Source organism: Hypomesus nipponensis, chromosome 9 (genome assembly GCF_054491055.1).
Source record: "Hypomesus nipponensis isolate SF chromosome 9, ASM5449105v1, whole genome shotgun sequence".
Classification (NCBI taxonomy): Eukaryota; Metazoa; Chordata; class Actinopteri; order Osmeriformes; family Osmeridae; genus Hypomesus; species Hypomesus nipponensis.
Genome location: NC_140369.1, coordinates 2,931,157 through 2,951,199, shown reverse-complemented (window position 1 = coordinate 2,951,199; position 20,043 = coordinate 2,931,157). Strand labels below are relative to the sequence as shown.

General features: G+C 50.7%; 1 protein-coding gene across 1 annotated transcript; it reads right to left on the bottom strand.

The window, feature by feature from the left end:
- Nucleotides 1–546: 546 nt before the first annotated feature.
- Nucleotides 547–18,319, bottom strand: ipo9 (importin 9). The gene is made up of 24 exons (XM_084704596.1): nt 18,057–18,319; nt 16,298–16,359; nt 15,657–15,743; nt 15,009–15,210; nt 13,896–13,984; nt 13,641–13,727; nt 13,422–13,541; nt 13,132–13,232; nt 12,648–12,706; nt 12,271–12,422; nt 11,857–11,955; nt 10,114–10,220; nt 9,591–9,730; nt 9,202–9,364; nt 6,910–7,136; nt 6,497–6,645; nt 6,257–6,385; nt 4,431–4,706; nt 3,842–4,008; nt 3,388–3,521; nt 2,333–2,452; nt 1,965–2,087; nt 1,610–1,686; nt 547–1,378 (listed from the first exon to the last, which is right to left on the bottom strand). The coding sequence occupies exons 1-24, from the start codon at nt 18,220–18,222 to the stop codon at nt 1,268–1,270; spliced, it is 3,147 nt and encodes a 1,048-aa protein (XP_084560722.1). The 5' UTR covers nt 18,223–18,319; the 3' UTR covers nt 547–1,267.
- Nucleotides 18,320–20,043: the final 1,724 nt, after the last annotated feature.

Here is a 20,043-nt window from a genome sequence, read left to right as displayed (position 1 = left end):
GATGAGACAAATAGCGGTTTCCTAGCACCGCCTGTGCACGGCGGCGGGAGCGGAACGTTACATACCCCAGATTCTAACGGGCACTTGGTAGAATGTTTTAGTGTCTTTTTTTCTGGATAGGCTTACGCCTAGTCTACGGGTGTGTCAGAGACAAGATAAACTGAAATGACAAAATCCTGTCTTTTAAGGGAAAAACAAGTATTTTTTTAATCCTTTGAATTCTGTTCAACAGATTTCTGGCATATATTGTAGCACACATTCAACTCCCACACAGTAACTCATGTTCATATCGGCCTGATAAATGCTAAATAAACAACACTGAAATGAAGTCTGTTGCACAGAATAACACACACTTAAGGATCGAGACAGTAGGTTATTAATCTCCAGTTAACTTGTTTTTATTGACTTTTTATCCAAAAGGGACATGGCCTACAGGGGAGGAATTGTAGCTGCGTCAACTCCAAAATAGACAAACGCTACAACCAGAGATACTCCCATTCCCCAGACGGAATAATAATAATAAAAAAAAGAGATAGAATCGTAAAATGGTGTCCTACAAGGGCTTTTATTTATATTTCATCCAAAAACTCCAGCAGGTACAAGGAAATGACGAGGCTGCGTGAGTCACCATGACAGTGTGAATCCTTCATACCCACCTAGAAACCGCTGAAGTAAAAGTCCTCCTTCCAATTCCGAAAAGTCAACTCTTTCGGAAAATAAGGCCGCCAATGTTTCTCCTCAGCTCGGAGAGTCAAGATTCTCCAATCGTCCATCGACATGGTCTCTTTTTGCCCTTTTGGTGGAAGTTTTTTTTTTTCGTGTAGTTATTTTTTTCACAGAAGCACAAAAATAATGGGCCGAGATTCAAATGGGACACAGAAAGTGGTCGGTTCGTGGTTCGTGTCCCACAGCAGATCTCCAAACCCTTAACAGTGCTCCTCAGGTTTGAGGAGACACGCGCCACAATGCCCTCGTCCTCTTAAGAGCAACATGGATCTCCCTCTCCTCTCCCTCCTTCTCCACCTTCACCTCCTCTCCTGTCTTTCCCCCCTCCTTATTCAAGCTAGGTGGAGGAGATGAGAGGAGGTGGATAAGTGCTTGTCTGCCTCTTTCACATTTACTCCTCTGTCACTCCTTCAGCAGTCAGTCAGAATCTCAAGGTTCGGAAATTCATTGGCAGGAGAGACTTAGGGATAGGGTGCGTGTGAGAGAGCGAGAAAGGATCTGGGTGGGTGAGGGATAGGGTGGGGGTCTGGGAGGTCAAAGGTTAGATGCCGATGGACTGCAGGACTCTCCTCTCAGACTCGTTGAGATGACCTGAGAACATGCTGTAGCAGGGCTGCTGGGCAAACTGGGTCAGGAAGTCTGTCAGGTAGGCCTAGAACACAGCCACAACAAGAACATCAGGTCTATGGGGTCCTACCTGGAGGTCTATCTGGTATATAGGGTCCTACCTGGAGGTCTATCTGGTATAAAGGTTCCTACCTGGAGATCTATCTGGTATATGGGGTCCTACCTGGAGGTCTATCTGGTATAAAGGTTCCTACCTGGAGGTCTATCTGGTATATAGGTTCCTACCTGGAGGTCTATCTGGTATATGGGTTCCTACCTGGAGGTCTATCTGGTATATAGGGTCCTTCAGAGCATCTGGATCTTCTTCATCGTCATCTTCATAGTAGTCCTCATCTAAGGAGACAGTACTGGAGGTCAGGTGACAGTTATTCAGTGCAGGGCTTCTAAAATGTTATTATTCATTATTCAAGTCAGAACCCTCCATCCAATCCTCTTTTGAAAGCAAAATACTTCCTCCCTTTCCTCTGCTCCCCCTATCATACTGATCATCGCCATCACTCAACATCTCACCATGATTGTTGCTATATACACACACACACACACACAACAGTCCAAATATCCTTTCCCCTCCTCCCCGTCTCCATGCGGTGTTTGTAAGTTCATCAGCTCACCATACTTGTTGGAGGCGATGAGATCCGACAGCAGCTGTCCACTCAAACCTTGATCTTCCTCATCGTCCTCCTCATCTTCCTCTTCCTCCTCCTGGTCCTGCTCCTCCCACATGCCACCGGAGTCTAAAAACCCAAACATTCATCATTATTCATGTGAACCTTTCCATGGTAGCAAAGCACATTTTCACAAGTTCAGAGGTTGCAGAGGTAGACAAGTTCAGAGGTCGACAGGTTCAGAGGTCGACAGGTTCAGAGGTCGACAGGTCCAGAGGTAGACAGGTTCAGAGGTAGACAGGTTCAGAGGTCGACAGGTTCAGAGGTCGACAGGTTCAGAGGTCGACAGGTTCAGAGGTCAGGGCGCAGGGTACCTTGACTCCAGTCTGCTGCTGCGCTCCTGGTGGCGTTGGCCTCGACGACGGACGACAGCTCATTGACGATGAGCTTGAACACCTTCACCAGTAGCGGAATGTTGGTCCAGCGCTCAGGATCTGAGAGGGAGAGGAACATCGTCACTGTTGGTCTCCAGCTTCAGAGATGGTTAGTAACGAAGTAACCAATACTTTGTTACTGTACTTGACAATACATTTTTCTGGAAACTTTAGTTTAACTTCTTACAATTTTTACACAAATATCTGTACTTTCTACTTGTTACATTTTCAAGCCAGGCTCATTACTTCAGTTTTAATCTGTATTTGGTGGCTTGATCAATATTATTTTTTGGCATTTGCGCGTCTTTTTTTCATTTCCTCGCTATCATCACACACAACTAACGTAAGCTAGTCTACAAAGGCAGAATATTTCCCCCAAAAAGTTTAGAAACTTATTTTGAGTTATGTGCGGGGGAAAAAGTTTGAACAGTTGAACTGTTTTTTTTGAAAACTGGTTTAAAAAAAAACTATCAAAAAACGTTTCTAAAAGGTTTAAAATATATTTAAAAATTTAAACGTTTCTAAACAAATTCCTCTCCTTTCACTGTGTGTGTGAAAAACAAGTTCTGAACTGCTTTTTTGGAACTGGTTGAAAAAAATAATAATCGGAAAACAAGTTTCTCAAGGTTGAAAATATATTTCAAAAAAACGTTTGAAAAAAAGTCCTTTCCCCTCCTTTCACTGTGTGTGAAAAATAAAACGGTTTTCAAATTTTTTCTAAAGGTAGAATTTGTTTTTGTGAAAGAAACTTTCTAAAAGGTAAAAAAATAAATAAGTTGCATCATTGATGAGTACTCTACTTCTCTGCTAGATTCTCTGGTCTTGGTATACTAGATTCTCTGGTCTTGTAAACTTCCTAAACTCCTTGACTATCTGGTCTTCTTAAATTCCTAGACTCTCTGGTCTTCCTAGACTCTCTGGTCTTCCCAAACTCTCTGATCTTTTGAAACTCCTAGACTCTGTGGTCTTGGTAAGCCCCTAGTTTCTGGTCTTACTCTTGGCAGACTTGGAGCGTGTGCGTATGCCCTCCTCTGCGGTGAAGATCTCCTCTCCCTTCACCATGATATCCTGGAGCCGCTTGTCGTTAGTGTTGAGGCCGTGTTGCAGCAGTTTGCACAGCGCCACCGTGCTGCCGGAGGACCACACAACAGTCAGAAGGAACAACATACTACACACACTATGTAGATATACACATACACTTCAATATAGAACAGGCTACATTCCTGCTAAATGCTAGTTATAATATACACTTAGTTATATACTTATCTAAATACTTGTTGTTGGATTCAAACATACATACACTATCCATATTTCTATCCATCTATCCACTACCTATGAAAAGGTCGGTCCAGACACACGAGGAGGAGGCAGAGGAGGAGAAAGGGGAAACAGCCAAACATTCAGCTAACCCAGCTGCAGGTGTGGTTTCTGGGCCGGGCTGCAGCTCACCTGACTTTGCCCTCGTACTGGCCGTAGAACAGGTGCTGGCGGCCCATCCACTCAGCCATGACAAACTCCAGCGCAGGCTTCCCCGTGGGACCAGGGAGGCTGCTCAGAAACTCCAGCAGAGGATCCAGCTGGGAGTGGACCAGGTGGGCAAACACCATGATCAGAGACTGGAGGGAGGAGGAGGGAGGGAGGGAGGGAGGGAGGGAGGGAGGGAGGGAGGGAGGGAGGGAGGGAGGGAGGGAGGGAGGGAGGGAGGGAGGGAGGGAGGGAGGGAGGGAGGGAGGGAGGGAGGGAGGGAGGGAGGGAGGGAGGGAGGGAGGGAGGGAGGGAGGGAGGGAGGGAGGGAGGGGAAGAGGGGAGGCGGGAGGGAGGGAGAGGAAGAGGGGAGGCGGGAGGGAGGGAGGGAAGGGAAGGGAGAGGAGGTAGTAAGAGTTAGAGAGACACAGACAGTTTCACTAAACTTTCATTGAAGGAGTAAAAACATACCATGAAGGGGTAAAAAAAGGAAGGAGAAAGAGAAGAAAATAGGAGCATGAGTGTGTCAGGAGGAGGAGGAGGAGAGCAGGGAGCAGCGGACTCCCGTGTCCACCTGCATGACGCTGAGGGTCTCGGCCTGCTGCATCTTGCTGAGCACGGCTCTCAGGATCTGGTCCAGCTGCTCCCCCAGCTCTGTCCCCGCCCGCCAGATCAGCGTGGACACCAGCCGGCCCACGAACGCCGCCGTGAACTCGGAGGTGCGCGGGTCCAGCAGCTGGCTGACCACCTGCATGACGTACCACAGCCCGCTGTGGCCCTGCTCGTCACACCAGCCCCCCACCTGCTCCAGGGCCACCGACACGTACGCACGGAGACACTCCCCGCCATTCTGGAGGGGGACACACACACACAGGGAGGGACATGAACACACACACACACACACACAGGGAGGGATATGAACACACACACACACACACACAGGGAGGGACATGAACACACACACACACACACAGGGAGGGATATGAACACACACACACACACAGGGAGATTTCTTCAGGACCATAAAGTCTACCGACTGATATTGAGTATAAATAAACCAGTACTACTAATAATTTATTATTTGTATTATTTGTCTTTCTGTCTTCAATCCATCCCTCTCTCCCCTCCCTCCCCCCTACCTGCATGGTGGTATTGCCCCCCCCCTACCTGCATGGTGGTATTGTCCCCCCCTACCTGCATGGTGGTATTGTCCCCCCCTACCTGCATGGTGGTATTGTCCCCCCCTACCTGCATGGTGGTATTGTCCCCCCCCTACCTGCATGGTGGTATTTCCCCCCTACCTGCATGGTGGTGTTGCCCCTCCCTACCTGCATGGTGGTGTTGCCCCCCCCTACCTGCATGGTGGTATTGTCCCCCCCTACCTGCATGGTGGTATTGTCCCCCCCTACCTGCATGGTGGTGTTGTCCCCCCCTACCTGCATGGTGGTATTGCCCCCCCCTACCTGCATGGTGGTATTGCCCCCCCCTACCTGCATGGTGGTGTTGTCCCCCCCTACCTGCATGGTGGTATTGTCCCCCCCTACCTGCATGGTGGTATTGTCCCCCCCTACCTGCATGGTGGTATTGTCCCCCCCTACCTGCATGGTGGTGTTGTCCCCCCTACCTGCATGGTGGTGTTGTCCCCCCCTACCTGCATGGTGGTATTTCCCCCCTACCTGCATGGTGGTATTTCCCCCCCTACCTGCATGGTGGTATTTCCCCCCCTACCTGCATGGTGGTGTTGTCCCCCCCTACCTGCATGGTGGTATTGCCCCCCCCTACCTGCATGGTGGTATTGTCCCCCCCTACCTGCATGGTGGTATTGTCCCCCCCTACCTGCATGGTGGTGTTGCCCCCCCCTACCTGCATGGTGGTATTGCCCCCCCCTACCTGCATGGTGGTATTGCCCCCCCCTACCTGCATGGTGGTGTTGTCCCCCCTACCTGCATGGTGGTATTGCCCCCCCCTACCTGCATGGTGGTATTGCCCCCCCCTACCTGCATGGTGGTATTGTCCCCCCCTACCTGCATGGTGGTATTGTCCCCCCCTACCTGCATGGTGGTATTGTCCCCCCCTACCTGCATGGTGGTATTGTCCCCCCCTACCTGCATGGTGGTATTGTCCCCCCCTACCTGCATGGTGGTATTGTCCCCCCCTACCTGCATGGTGGTATTGCCCCCCCCTACCTGCATGGTGGTATTGCCCCCCCCTACCTGCATGGTGGTATTGCCCCCCCCTACCTGCATGGTGGTATTGCCCCCCCCTACCTGCATGGTGGTATTGTCCCCCCTACCTGCATGGTGGTATTGTCCCCCCCTACCTGCATGGTGGTATTGTCCCCCCCTACCTGCATGGTGGTATTGTCCCCCCCTACCTGCATGGTGGTAATGCCCCCCCTACCTGCATGGTGGTGTTGTCGTCGGTGCGCAGGGTGCACTGGGCCACCACAGGGAAGGCCTGGCACACAAGCAGCTCTGACAGGGGCGGCTTCGAGTGACGCACCACCGTGGTCAGGATGTCTATGGCCGTCTGTGGACCAGCACAGGTATGAAGGGTGTGTGTGGGGGGGAAGGGTGTGTGTGTGTGTGTGTGTGTGTGTGTGTGGGGGGGGGTAAGGGTGTGTGTGTGAAAGAGACTCACAGAGCAGAGTCCAGCAGGGATCTTGTCGGCCGGGGCCTGCATGATGCTGACCAGCGTGGGGATGAGGCGGAGCTGCATGGGGCCCTGGCAGCCCTCGATCTGAGCCAGCTCCCTGAAGATGTCCTGGGCCAGGGACGCCACCACCGGGTCTGGGGGGGGGGGGGGGGGAGTGAGATGGAGGGGGAGAATTGGAGGTTTTAGAGATGGGGAAGGGGAGAGATGGAGGGGAGAGAGATGGAGGGGGAGAATTGGAGGTTTGAGAGATGGAGAAAGGGAGAGAAGGAGGGGGAGGGATGGAGGGGTGTGAGAGAAGGAGTGGAGAGAGATGTAGAGAAGTAAGAGGAGAGATCCACCTTGGAATTAAACAGCTCGACTCAGAGAAAGGGAGAAGGAAGAGGAGGAAGAGGAGTTACCGTTGTTGTACTTGAGCAGGATGGCGATGGTGAGGGGGCAGATCTTGTTCTCGGCGCTGGTGGTGAAGGCGGGGTCGACGGTGCAGACGATGCAGAGAGTCTCCAGCACCAGGGTGAGCACCTCGGAGCTGAACTGGGCCGCCAGCTGCACCAGCCCCTCCAGCACGCTGGGGAGGAAGGGCTGCAGCACGTGGGTGCTGTCAGAGAGCTTCAGCTGGTCACAGTACCTGCAGCACACACAGAGAGAGGAAGACACACACACACAGACAGACAGACACAGAGGAAGACACACACACACAGACAGACAGACAGACACAGAGGAAGACACACACACACAGACAGACAGACAGACACAGAGGAAGACACACACACACAGACAGACAGACAGACACAGAGGAAGACACACACACACAGACAGACAGACACAGAGGAAGACACACACACACAGACAGACAGACACAGAGGAAGACACACACACACAGACAGACACAGAGGAAGACACACACACACAGACAGACAGACAGACACAGAGGAAGACACACACACACAGACAGACAGACACAGAGGAAGACACACACACACAGACAGACAGACACAGAGGAAGACACACACACACACAGACAGACACAGAGGAAGACACACACACACAGACAGACAGACACAGAGGAAGACACACACACAGACAGACAGACACAGAGGAAGACACACACACACACACACACAGACAGACAGACACAGAGGAAGACACACACACACAGACAGACAGACAGACAGACACAGAGGAAGACACACACACACAGACAGACAGACAGACACAGAGGAAGACACACACAGACAGACAGACAGACACAGAGGAAGACACACACAGACAGACAGACAGACACAGAGGAAGACACACACACACAGACAGACAGACACAGAGGAAGACACACACACACAGACAGACAGACACAGAGGAAGACACACACACACAGACAGACAGACACAGAGGAAGACACACACACACAGTCAGACAGACACAGAGGAAGACACACACACACAGACAGACAGACAGACACAGAGGAAGACACACACACAGACAGACAGACAGACACAGAGGAAGACACACACACACAGACAGACAGACAGACACAGAGGAAGACACACACACAGACAGACAGACACAGAGGAAGACACACACACAGACACACAGACACAGAGGAAGACACACACACACACACACACACACAGACACAGAGGAAGACACACACACACACACACACAGACAGACAGACACAGAGGAAGACACACACAGACAGACAGACAGACACAGAGGAAGACACACACACACACACAGACAGACAGACACAGAGGAAGACACACACACACACACACACAGACAGACAGACACAGAGGAAGACACACACAGACAGACAGACAGACACAGAGGAAGACACACACACACACACAGACAGACAGACACAGAGGAAGACACACACACAGACAGACAGACAGACACAGAGGAAGACACACACACACAGACAGACAGACAGACACAGAGGAAGACACACACACAGACAGACAGACAGACACAGAGGAAGACACACACACACAGACAGACAGACACAGAGGAAGACACACACACACACAGACAGACAGACACAGAGGAAGACACACACAGACAGACAGACACAGAGGAAGACACACACACACAGACAGACAGACACAGAGGAAGACACACACACACAGACAGACAGACACAGAGGAAGACACACACAGACAGACAGACACAGAGGAAGACACACACAGACAGACAGACACAGAGGAAGACACACACAGACAGACAGACACAGAGGAAGACACACACAGACAGACAGACACAGAGGAAGACACACACACACAGACAGACAGACAGACACAGAGGAAGACACACACAGACAGTCAGACAGACACAGAGGAAGACACACACACACAGAGGAAGACACACACACACACACACACACACACAGAGGAAGACACACACACACAGACAGACAGACACAGAGGAAGACACACAGACACAGAGGAAGACACACACACACACACACACACACACACAGTCAGTCCTGCTACCTTGACCTGTTATAGTCCTATTATAGTCAGCAGTAGAGAAAAGTAGAATATAGTAGATAGAATAGACTAGAGAACAGAAGAGCAGAGTATAGCAGAGAAGACTAGAGTACATATCAGCGAGTGTAGCAGATAACAGTAGTGTTTTACAGAGTGTAGTCCAGCAGGGCAGAGAACAGTAGAGTACAGCAGAGTTGGTCTCACCCCCAGATGGCCCTGACTGCAGAGATTCGTACGGAGGGGGGCTGGGAGGTGTGCAGCCCGCTGACCGTGGCCTGGAGGAACTGCTGGATGAGCTCAGGAGACATGGCCGCTGTGAAGCGGCTGGCCGCCCACAACGCCCGGCCCAGCAGGAAGGGGGAGGCCGCTGAGGGGAGGAGGGGGACAATGAGGGCAGTAACAACATCAAAAAGGTTTTCATGAATAGCCTGGATGAAAAAAAAAAAAAAAAAAATCATAAATACATTGCCTGTGATCTATTTATCTGCCATTCTGATCATGCATTGTATTGGATCAAGCCCTCGTTAAATCATGTGACTGCCTCATCCACATGCTCAGGGGATGAGTCTCGGGGAGGTGGATGATGGACTCACCGGGCAGGTTGAGGTCTGCGAGGATGACTCCGGCCAGGAAGCCGTGCATGTCGAACTGGATCCTACCGCTCTTCACGTTCTCCGTGATGACGGTCTTAACGGAGCCCAGCGCCAGCATGCACGCCTCGTGCACCTTCCACCTGGGGGGTGACGACCATTCTTAGGCTAGTGTGTGTGTGGGGGAACTCATGAATGTGTTTCTATGTGTGTGTGGGTGTGTCCCTGGTGAGAGTGTGTAGGTGTGTGTGTAGGTATGTGTGTGTGTCTGGTGTAGGTATGTGTGTGTGGTGTGTGTGTGGTGCGGTGTGTGTGTGTGTGTGGTGTGTGTGTGTGTGTCTGGTGTGTGTGGTGTGTGTGTCTGGTGTGTGTGTGGTGTGTGTGTGGTGTGTGTGTGTGTCTGGTGTGTCTGGTGTGTGTGTGTGTGTCTGGTGTGTGTGTGTGTGTCTGGTGTGTGTGTGTGTGTGTGTGTGTGTGGTGTGTGTGTCTGGTGTGTGTGTGTGTGTGTGTGCGTGTGTGTGTGTACCAGTGCTCGTTGCCAGTGCTCCTGGCCTGTTCAGCCTCCTGCAGGTGTCTGGTGGCGGCTGCAGCGAGAGCTGCTGCACTCTCATTCTGGAACTCTGTAGCAACCGCCTGGCAACCACACCAGGAGGGGGAAGAGGAGGGAGGGAGGAGGAGGGGGAGGAAGAGGAGGGGGGGGAGGGGGGAGGGGGAGGAAGTGGGGGGAGGAGGAAGAGGAGGGAGGGAGGAGGAGGGGGAGGAAGTGGGGGGAGGAGGAAGAGGAGGGAGGGAGGAGGAGGGAGGAAGAGGAAGAGGAGGGGGGAAGGAGGAAGAGGAGGGAGGGAGGAGGAGGAGGAAGAGGAGGGGGGGGAGGGGGAGGAAGTGGGGGGAGGAGGAAGAGGAGGGAGGGAGGAGGAGGGGGAGGAAGTGGGGGGAGGAGGAAGAGGAGGGACGGAGGAGGAGGGAGGAGGAGGAAGAGGAGGGGGAAGGAGGAAGAGGAGGGAGGGAGGAGGAGGAAGAGGGGGGGGGGGGGGGGGGGGAGGAAGTGGGGGGAGGAGGAAGAGGAGGGAGGGAGGAGGAGGGGGAGGAAGTGGGGGGAGGAGGAAGAGGAGGGAGGGAGGAGGAGGGAGGAGGAGGAAGAGGAGGGGGGAAGGAGGAAGAGGAGGGAGGGAGGAGGAGGAAGAGGAGGGAGGAGGGGGAGGAGGAAGAGGAGGGAGGAGGAAGAAGAAGGGGGGGGGGGAAGAGGAGGGAGGAGGAAGAAGAAGGGGGAGGGGGAGGAGGAAGAAGATGGGGAAAAACATTCAGGTTAAAACCATGCACCATAGGGATATTCCAGAAAGCAGGTTATGTGACATACCTGGGTAAGTTAACTCACCAGTGACACCCAGCGTTGTAGCAACATTGCCAGTAGGTTGCTGTGAATCAGCTGGTGGGTTAACTTACCCGGTTATGTTGCATAACCTGCTTTCTGGAATACCCCCCCAAAGCCAAGAGCACAATTCAGGAGAAACCAGCCTGGGACACGCCCACGTAGCGGAGTGTAGCTCAGCGGTTAGAGCGTTTGCTGATTACAGGGCCATTTACAGAAGATTTAGGATTATAAAGGATTATGAGCATTTATATAGGATTTAGATCCAGATCAATTACATCAACTTGTTAACATCAAACCCCAGTCTGCTGGGTAGTGTTATGTAGACATCGATACCCAGGACTAACTCATTCTCTAACTCTGACTGCCTCCACTTCACAAGCAAAGTGAGCAAGCGTCAGCGACTGAATCAGATCGACTGCCTTGTTTCTATCGGAATTAGGGATGAATGACTGATAACCGACAATCGTTAGCGACTGTTAACCAACATGATTCAGAATGTAGAATGGACGAGTGTCTGTGACCCATAAAAAAACAATACAACAAATGTTTTTTTCAGCACAAATGAACAAAACTAAAACATTGATTCTGAGAGCGCTGGCTGTGCCTAGGTGGCTTTAACTACATAGAAGTACAATTACATTTCATTTGCTGCAGCTCAACTAAAACTGAGATTTCCAAAGTAGCAGAAACTCGTTAGATATCATTTTTTGTCACTATGGAAGGTGAAAAGTTGCTCAATCTAGCGACATTGCCGCTAAATGTGAACTATTTACCGTAAACTGTAAAACATTCGTATTGTCAGTTAATGATTAAAGCAGCGAGGACAGAAACTACTGAATGTTTTCAATGTTTTGTTTTTCTGTGACGTTGTGATTTCTTGGGTGTCTGTAGACTGACCAGCAGCAGGTCCTGGGCAGAGATTCTGACAGAGTAGGAGAAGGTGTCGTCATCCTCGTCCTCCACAAACTGCTGGGGGTTCGCTGTCCACGCCTTGATCTGCTCACACACACACACACACACACACAACACTCTGAGGATGAGGAACTCAAGCTAAATGGCACATGCACACACGCTCAAAACCTCAGACACACACACACATTCCACCCCCCCCACACACACACACACACTCAGACTCTCTCTCTCTCACACACACACACACACACTCAGACTCTCTCTCTCCCACACACACACACACATACACACACACACACTCAGACTCTCTCTCTCCCACACACACACACTCAGACTCTCTCTCTCTCTCTCACACACACACACCCTCAGCCCCCCCTCCCCTCGGGGTGCAGTGTGTACCTGGTCCTCTGTGATCTGCATGTACAGAATGATGTAGTAGATGAGGTCAGGCAGGGCTTTCTTCACCGTGCTCTTGAACTTGCTGTTCTCCAGCAGGGTGTGAACAAACTCAAAGATGCTGAACACCAGGTTCTCAAAGCCCAGAACCTCACCTGGAACACAAACACGTGAGGTCTGACATCTCAGCTTTTAACAAAGTACATCACACAGGGCTTTGCAGTTGCCCACGGATCAGAACCGCTAACCGACCTAACCCTAAACGCTCAGAGAAGACGACAAACGACCCCAAAGCTCTCAGTGAGGAATGGAAGAACACACCAGAGGGGAGAGCATGTGCAGGAAGAATGAAACATAAACGTGTCCAAACGCGTCCTTACCATCAGAGTCCACAGGATCGTCCACCTCCTCTGTGTAGTTGACCTCCGTCCTCACATAGGTAACACTGGGTTAAGGTCATCCCAGACAGCACCACATCAACAAGCTGGCTTCCATCCATCCTAATACAGTTTTAGAACAAACAGGCTCTGTGAAAAACCTCAAAAAGGTGGTCAGTTCTAAATGACCACAACTCCAGCTCTGGGTTTTTCTGCTTCCTGATGGTGAGAGTTTCTTATCAGACAGGGTGACACAAACATGAGGGAGGGAGAACAAGAACAACAGGGAATGGGAGAGAAAGAGAGAGGGAGAAAGAGAGAGCGATTAAGACAGTGGGAGGGAGAAAGAGGGAGAGAGAGAGAGCTTTAGAGAGAGTGAGGGAAAAAGAGGGAGGGAGAGAGAGAGGGAAAGAGAGAGAGAGGGAGGGATAAAGAGAGAGAGAGAGAAAGCGAACCAAGTGAAAAGAGGGAGGAGTCAGAAGGATATAAGGCGGCGCTCTCTGTCAGGGTGTTCCAGACGATGGGCAGGATCTGCTGCATAGACGACAACATAGGCCTGGGGAAGTTCTTCACTAGAGCCGTCACTGCCTGGGGGGGGGGGGGGAGAACGAGGAGGGGGAAGGAAGCAGGGAGGAGAGATCAGGATTATGAGTATCACACACCCCCTCCTCCATCTACACACCCAGCCCCTCGCACACACACGTCAAACACTCCCAGGCAGGCTCTGCTGATGGAGGCCTTCTAGGACTCCATTTCCCAGGATTCCCTGCGGCTCACCTTCAGCACCTCCATCTTGAGGCCGCTGTCGGAGGAAGCTCCGTCGGGCATCTGCAGCGCCTGGATGAAGGCCTGTGTAAACTGCTGCACCACGGGGAAGATCAGCGCCTTGGCTGCCCCCTGAACACACACACACCAGGTCAGTTATAAAGCCAATCCCTCAGATCACCATTCACAAAGTGTGTGTGTGTGTGTGTGTGTGAGACAGTCTGACATCACCTTCTCCAGCTCCTCGATAGCACAGATGAGGTTGGCACAGGTGGTGAAGATCTCCACGGCCCTGGCACGCGTACGGATACTGTAGACCTACGACACACACACACACACACGGCAGGGATGACATCACACACACACAACACTATTTTCTTCCACACACACACAGCTCTGAACCACCTACATTAACACAGTAACACTACACACACTCATACATATCACAGTATTCCTCCACACACACACACAGCTCTGGACCCGCACCTCTGCCATGGTGAAGATCTTGTACATCTCTGGCAGTATCACCGGGGCAACCAGGGGCATCTGCGTGTCTGTGACCTCACGGGTGAACTCTGCAGAGACAGACTTATTTACTCCTGTGTGTGTGCCCCTGAGGGTCTGAGTGTGTGTGTGAGGACCAGTGTGTGTGTGTGTAACTGTGAGGACCAGTGTGTGTGTGTGTAACTGTGAGGACCAGTGTGTGTGTGTGTGTAACTGTGAGGACCAGTGTGTGTGTGTGTAACTGTGAGGACCAGTGTGTGTGTGTGTGTAACTGTGAGGACCAGTGTGTGTGTGTGTGTAACTGTGAGGACCAGTGTGTGTGTGTGTGTAACTGTGAGGACCAGTGTGTGTGTAACTGTGAGGACCAGTGTGTGTGTGTGTGTGTGTGTAACTGTGAGGACCAGTGTATGTGTGTGTGAGGACCAGTGTGTGTGTGTGTATACCTAAATGTACCTGTGTGTGTGTGTGTGTGTGTGTGTGTGAGGACCAGTGTGTGTGTGTGTGAGGACCAGTGTGTGTGTGTGTATACCTGAATGTACCTGTGTGTGTGTGTGTGTGTGTGTGTGTGTGTGTGTGTGTGTGTGTGTGTAACTGTGAGGACCAGTGTGTGTGTGTGTGTAACTGTGAGGACCAGTGTGTGTGTAACTGTGAGGACCAGTGTGTGTGTGTGTGTGTGAGGACCAGTGTGTGTGTGTGTGTGTGAGGACCAGTGTGTGTGTGTGTATACCTGAATGTACCTGTGTGTGTGTGTGTGTGAGGACCAGTGTGTGTGTGTGTGAGGACCAGTGTGTGTGTGTATACCTGAATGTACCTGTGTGTGTGTGTGTGTGTGTGTGTGTGTGTGTGTGTGTGTGTGTGAGGACCAGTGTGTGTGTGTGTGAGGACCAGTGTGTGTGTGTATACCTGAATGTACCTGTGTGTGTGTGTGTGTGTGTGTGTGTGTGTGTGTGAGGACCAGTGTGTGTGTGTGTATACCTGAATGTACCTGTGTGTGTGTGTGTGTGTGTGTGTGAGGACCAGTGTGTGTGTGTGTGAGGACCAGTGTGTGTGTGTGTATACCTGAATGTACCTGTGTGTGTGTGTGTGTGTGTGTACCTGTTAGGACCCTCATGGCCCCGTGCACGGCGTGTACGTCCCCGCTGACCAGCATGTCCATGAGCAGAGTGAAGAGCTGGGGCCAGGCCTCTGGCCAGTCCCAGTGGGCGATGGCAGACACGGCGTAGGCCACGCTGGAGCGCACCTTACTGATGGCCTCCCTCAGCCCCCCGGGGAGCAGGTCCCTGATCGCTGCCTTGGCCTGGAGGGGCGGTGGGAGGGCAGTATTACAGTGGAGCAGGGTGAGGGGTGGTAGGGCAGGGTTACAGTGGAGCAGGGTGAGGAGGGTGGTAGGGCAGTATTACAGTGGAGCAGGGTGAGGGGTGGTAGGGCAGTATTACAGTGGAGCAGGGTGAGGGGTGGTAGGGCAGGGTTACAGTGGAGCAGGGTGAGGAGGGTGGTAGGGCAGTATTACAGTGGAGCAGGGTGAGGAGGGTGGTAGGGCAGTATTACAGTGGAGCAGGGTGAGGAAGGTGGTAGGGCAGTATTACAGTGGAGCAGGGTGAGGAAGGTGGTAGGGCAGTATTACAGTGGAGCAGGGTGAGGAAGGTGGTAGGGCAGTATTACAGTGGAGCAGGGTGAGGGGGGTGGTATTTTATGTGTATTTGTTGTTGTTTGTTGACGTGAGGACAGCTGCTGGTCTCTTACCCTGTCTGACGTCTCTGGTGGACGGTACTTCTCCGACTGGGAGCACCAGTGAGTTTCCACATACTGCTTCAGGATGACCGAGGCCAGCTGGAGAGGAGGCGGAGGGAGAGAAAGAGGGGAGGGAGGAGAGGGATAGAGAGAGGGGAGGGAGGAGGAGAGGGATAGAAGGGGAGGGAGGAGGGGAGGGATAGAGAGAGGGGAGGGATAGAGAGGGGAGGGATGAGGAGAGGGGGAAGAGAAGGATAGAGAGAAAGGAGGATAAAGAAAAAGAAGATTTGAGACAAGGGTGTCATGGCGTCACATGTCAGTATCACTTCCTCCACTTGCCCACACCTGTGTTTGAACGAGGATCCTCGCACGCAACGACTCACCTGACAAATAGCTAGTACTAGCAGCTAAGGTTATGTTGCGCTGGCCTGAATGATAGTTAGCACTACAAGCTAAGGTTATGTTGCGCTCACCTGAAGGATAGCTAGTGCTACAAGCTAAGGTTATGCTGCGCTCACCTGAAGGATAGCTAGCACTACAAGCTAAGGTTATGTTGCGCTCACCTGAAGGATAGCTAGCACTACAAGCTAAGGTTATGTTGCGCTCACCTGAAGGATAGCTAGCACTACAAGCTAAGGTTATGTTGCGCTCACCTGACGGATAGCGAGAGCTCCCTGCGGATCCACAGTCAACTCCGCTAGGTGGACTCCAAACTCTGCAAAATTAACCATGGAAACAGCATCAGCACAGGGTCATTGATGGAGGGATGAGACAGTAGAGTACACACACACCAAACAGGACACAGGTGCCGTGGCCCTGCCCAGGTATTTCAAACAAGTGTCCAAGTTTTAGGAAGGCCCAGCCACACAGATGTAAATCACGGCTTTGGGACATTTCTATAGTCAAATAGAAATTTGAATTGTTGAAATTTGAATTGTTTATCTTATTTTCTTCCGGACCACAGGAATCTCATGAGTAGTTGGTGCACTGGTCCTGTGTCTTTCGCTGGTTCAGAAGGTAATTTTTTGGGTTAAAACTTATGTTTGTGACAGAACCGACTGAATAAAGCCTTGTTTATCTCCTCTGGTGTTAAAACAGGAGAGCTTGGGATTGAGAAAGAGAATGTGAGAGAAGGGGGAGAGAGAATGAGGCGAGAGAATGGGGAGAGAGAAGGGGGGGGGGGGGAGAGCAAAGGGGGGAGAGAAGGGGGAGAGAGAAGGGGGGTAACAGAGAGGTGAAGGGGGCTGAGAGACAGAGGGGCGAGACAGAACGGTGATAAGGACAGTGAGATTCATCCCTGTGCCATTACTCTCAGTCAGTGGATTAAAGAGAAAGTGACATCACAGCCAGGGAGACAATGCTAATGCTGACGACCCCATACATCCTTCCTCTGAAAGAGACCAGGGGACACCGCAGTATATCCAGACAGCATGCACAATCAGCCGTTTAGCGGCACCAGAGAAAAGTTTGGGACAAAAGCACTGCATACTGTCCTTATGGACATGCCATAGGCCATAGTATACAAGGATGTATTGCGTGACTGAATGACTACACACACGACCGAGACGAGCTGGCTAACCTATGACTATACAGCTAAGCCAACGGTTCTTGAGCGGCCACAAATGAATTAATTTATTGATTCGTAGTGGATTTTATGTGGTAATCAGACAATAGACATGTTATCCCTAGTGCAGTGTGGTGCCGTCTGTAAGGCAGTAGGCTGGAAAGCCACCCACGAGGACAGCGGGAGCCGTCTTCGCGGGAACTGTCCATCCTAATTTAGTGGTCGTCATGACGACAGTATTTCTGACCTCGCAGGAGCGACGCTAGCAGCCATTGTTTTTTTAAAAGCGTACAAGAATGGTCCTGTTTCATTTTTTAAGAAATTAAAACGTCCAGGTTTGCAGGGAGGAAGTTACCCAGCACACATTCAACTGTGAGGGTGTAGCCAGCAGTTTCAGTGAGTGGGATCCGCATGGTTGGTAGCAAGCTAGTTAGCCAACCAGGCTAGCCGTCCTGTTGCTTGAAGTTAGAGTACCAGTAGCTAGCTAGGCAAATATAACAATAACTGGAAAAACTCCTGTACACAACACACGCTAACCAGCTGTCCAACAAGCCAGCTAGCTAGCTAGCGTCATGATGACAACTTCAGTCAACTTGCATTAGCTAGTTGGCTAGCGGTGGAGCATAATCACATAGGAGTGAGCTACTTATCTACAGTATTAGTTTGAGTTGTACTAGTGGTAGTTATCTACCTAGTTAGACTACAATAGTGGCTGGAATATAGCCAATTTAAATAAAACCGATCATGCATGAAAGTATTTAAATATGTCGCCATTCCTAAGGCCACAATGTACATGCGAAGCTTGCTGCTGTCATCACACCCTCTCGCTTAAGTTAGCTCGCTCTTACCCTCTGTCACTTCCAACACTTTAATTTGTTCTTCTGCTGCGGCTCGCGCTTCTTGCACAGGCGACAAAATAGCCGTCAGGGTCTCGATTAACGCTTCCTTCAGTCCTTGTTGGACCGGTCCAGAAGCCGAACCCGGCCTAGGACCCGCCGCACTCATGCCTGCCATATTGTCACCCGTACAACCTGGGTAGCCCGTTTCGGTCTACCGGGGAGGGGAGCAGTAAACTGGAGCGCGCCAATGGATGGAAGTTTGCAGAGGGGAAGACCAACGGAAGAGGATGTTCCGTCGGTCTCGTGCATCTGCTTCAGAGATTAGCTCCATCTTCTGGGTTGGGGAGGCTTTAAAAAAACACTTAGTATTTTCTAAATATGGCAAAACACCCTGGCCTTCTCTGTATATCTGAAGCTGTCTCGCCAATGTTACATTATCTAAATTGAAGCAATGTCCAGCCCGTCAGGCGTGGAATGGAATGCGTTAAGTCCGTTTGTTATTGATTCAGACTGATTTGTTTTTTAGTGTCATGTTATTAATGTGTTTTTATGTAGGCTACATTTCTTTGCAGTTTTCTTTGTGTTTTTGCTAAGTTGACCTTGATACAGCTATATTCTGTCGATGCTGCTGCGCAGCCAGCACGTTTTGATACAAGTTAAACGTTCACCTAAATGGCACGTAGGCCTTAGTATAAAACAGTCCACTAACTTTCTAATAGCTAAAAAGCAGCTCATTCTGGAGAGTACCGGGGCACAGACGGCATTTGACCCGTAGAAAAATGCCGTATCTCCTTAAGATTTTTCGATGGCCGTCTCTCTGTAGGGCGACTTGAAGCAATGAATGCAATGCGGTGTGTAATGACGCACTTACACGGTGTCCTATTATAGGAATGTTTCTAGCTGTCACAAAGACAATCTATAATTGTATTTCCTTTTACTATTGTTTTACCCGGTCAAATTCGTAGTATCAATTAGGATAATTAACTTATATTCAACCCGCCACTCCGTGTGTGTGTGCGCGCGTCCGTGTGTGCACACATGTACTGGGAGTCAGACAGTGTTACACTCTGCTTTTATAGCTGTTATTTGAGTCTTTGTACAAAATGTACAGGAGTTGTTAGACAAATGGAAAAAGCAACAAACATCAACAACAACTAAAAACACTCAATGCAAAAATAGAAGAAAAAAAAAAGGTGTTTTTTGGTGCTAAAATTACACTCACTTATTGCTGCAGCGAGTTTGGCCAGGACAACAGGAGAGCGAGACAGGTGTTCTAAACAAATAGTCCTCAATCAAATCAGTTTTTTTCCTACGTTAATATTTTGAAAACGGAAACACCCTTCATGTAGTTCACTACACCGTAAGAGTGTGCTCTCTGGTATCCAAAACTGTTTTTTTTATGACACATAAATATATAAATATCTGGATTTTTGAATGAAATTGTCGTTAGGTGACACAAATGTCTGTGCAGGAGGAGGAGACACAGGCTGGTGTCTAAAGAGAGAGGAGGAGGGAGGGGGGTTGTCATGTTATCATCTCCATGGTGATGAAACTGGTTCAGTTGGAATTTGGAAAGTCAGTGAGCCCAATTATTAAAGGGGTAAATCAACTCTCTGGTTCTATAAGATAAATGAACCCACAGTACCCACCCCTATACAAGCCCAGATGGTGGAACCTTAATGGTATAACTAGCCTCCATGAATAGTCCGACATGGAAGTGATTAGGGGCATAGAGGTGATTAAGGGCATGGAGGTGATTAGGGGCATGGAGGTGATTAGGGGCATGGAGGTGATTAGGGGCATGGAGGTGGTTATGGGCATGGAGGTGATTAGGGGCATGGAGGTGATTAGGGGCATGGAGGTGATTGCTAGGGGCATGGAGGTGATTAAGGACATGGAGGTGATTAGGGGCATGGAGGTGATTGCTAGGGGCATGGAGGTGATTAGGGGCATGGAGGTGATTAGGGGCATGGAGGCGAGCACATAATTGGAGTTG

Bases quoted from the DNA above. Each gene is read 5' to 3' on its own strand.
- ipo9 (XM_084704596.1), bottom strand. From the start codon at position 18,222: ATGGCAGGCATGAGTGCGGCGGGTCCTAGGCCGGGTTCGGCTTCTGGA. The intron at 7,137-9,201 runs GTGAGACCAACT...TGTGTGCTGCAG, and splicing joins GCAGTCAGGGCCATCTGGGG to GTACTGTGACCAGCTGAAGC. The intron at 1,687-1,964 runs GTGAGCTGATGA...CTGTCTCCTTAG, and splicing joins CATCGCCTCCAACAAGTATG to ATGAGGACTACTATGAAGAT.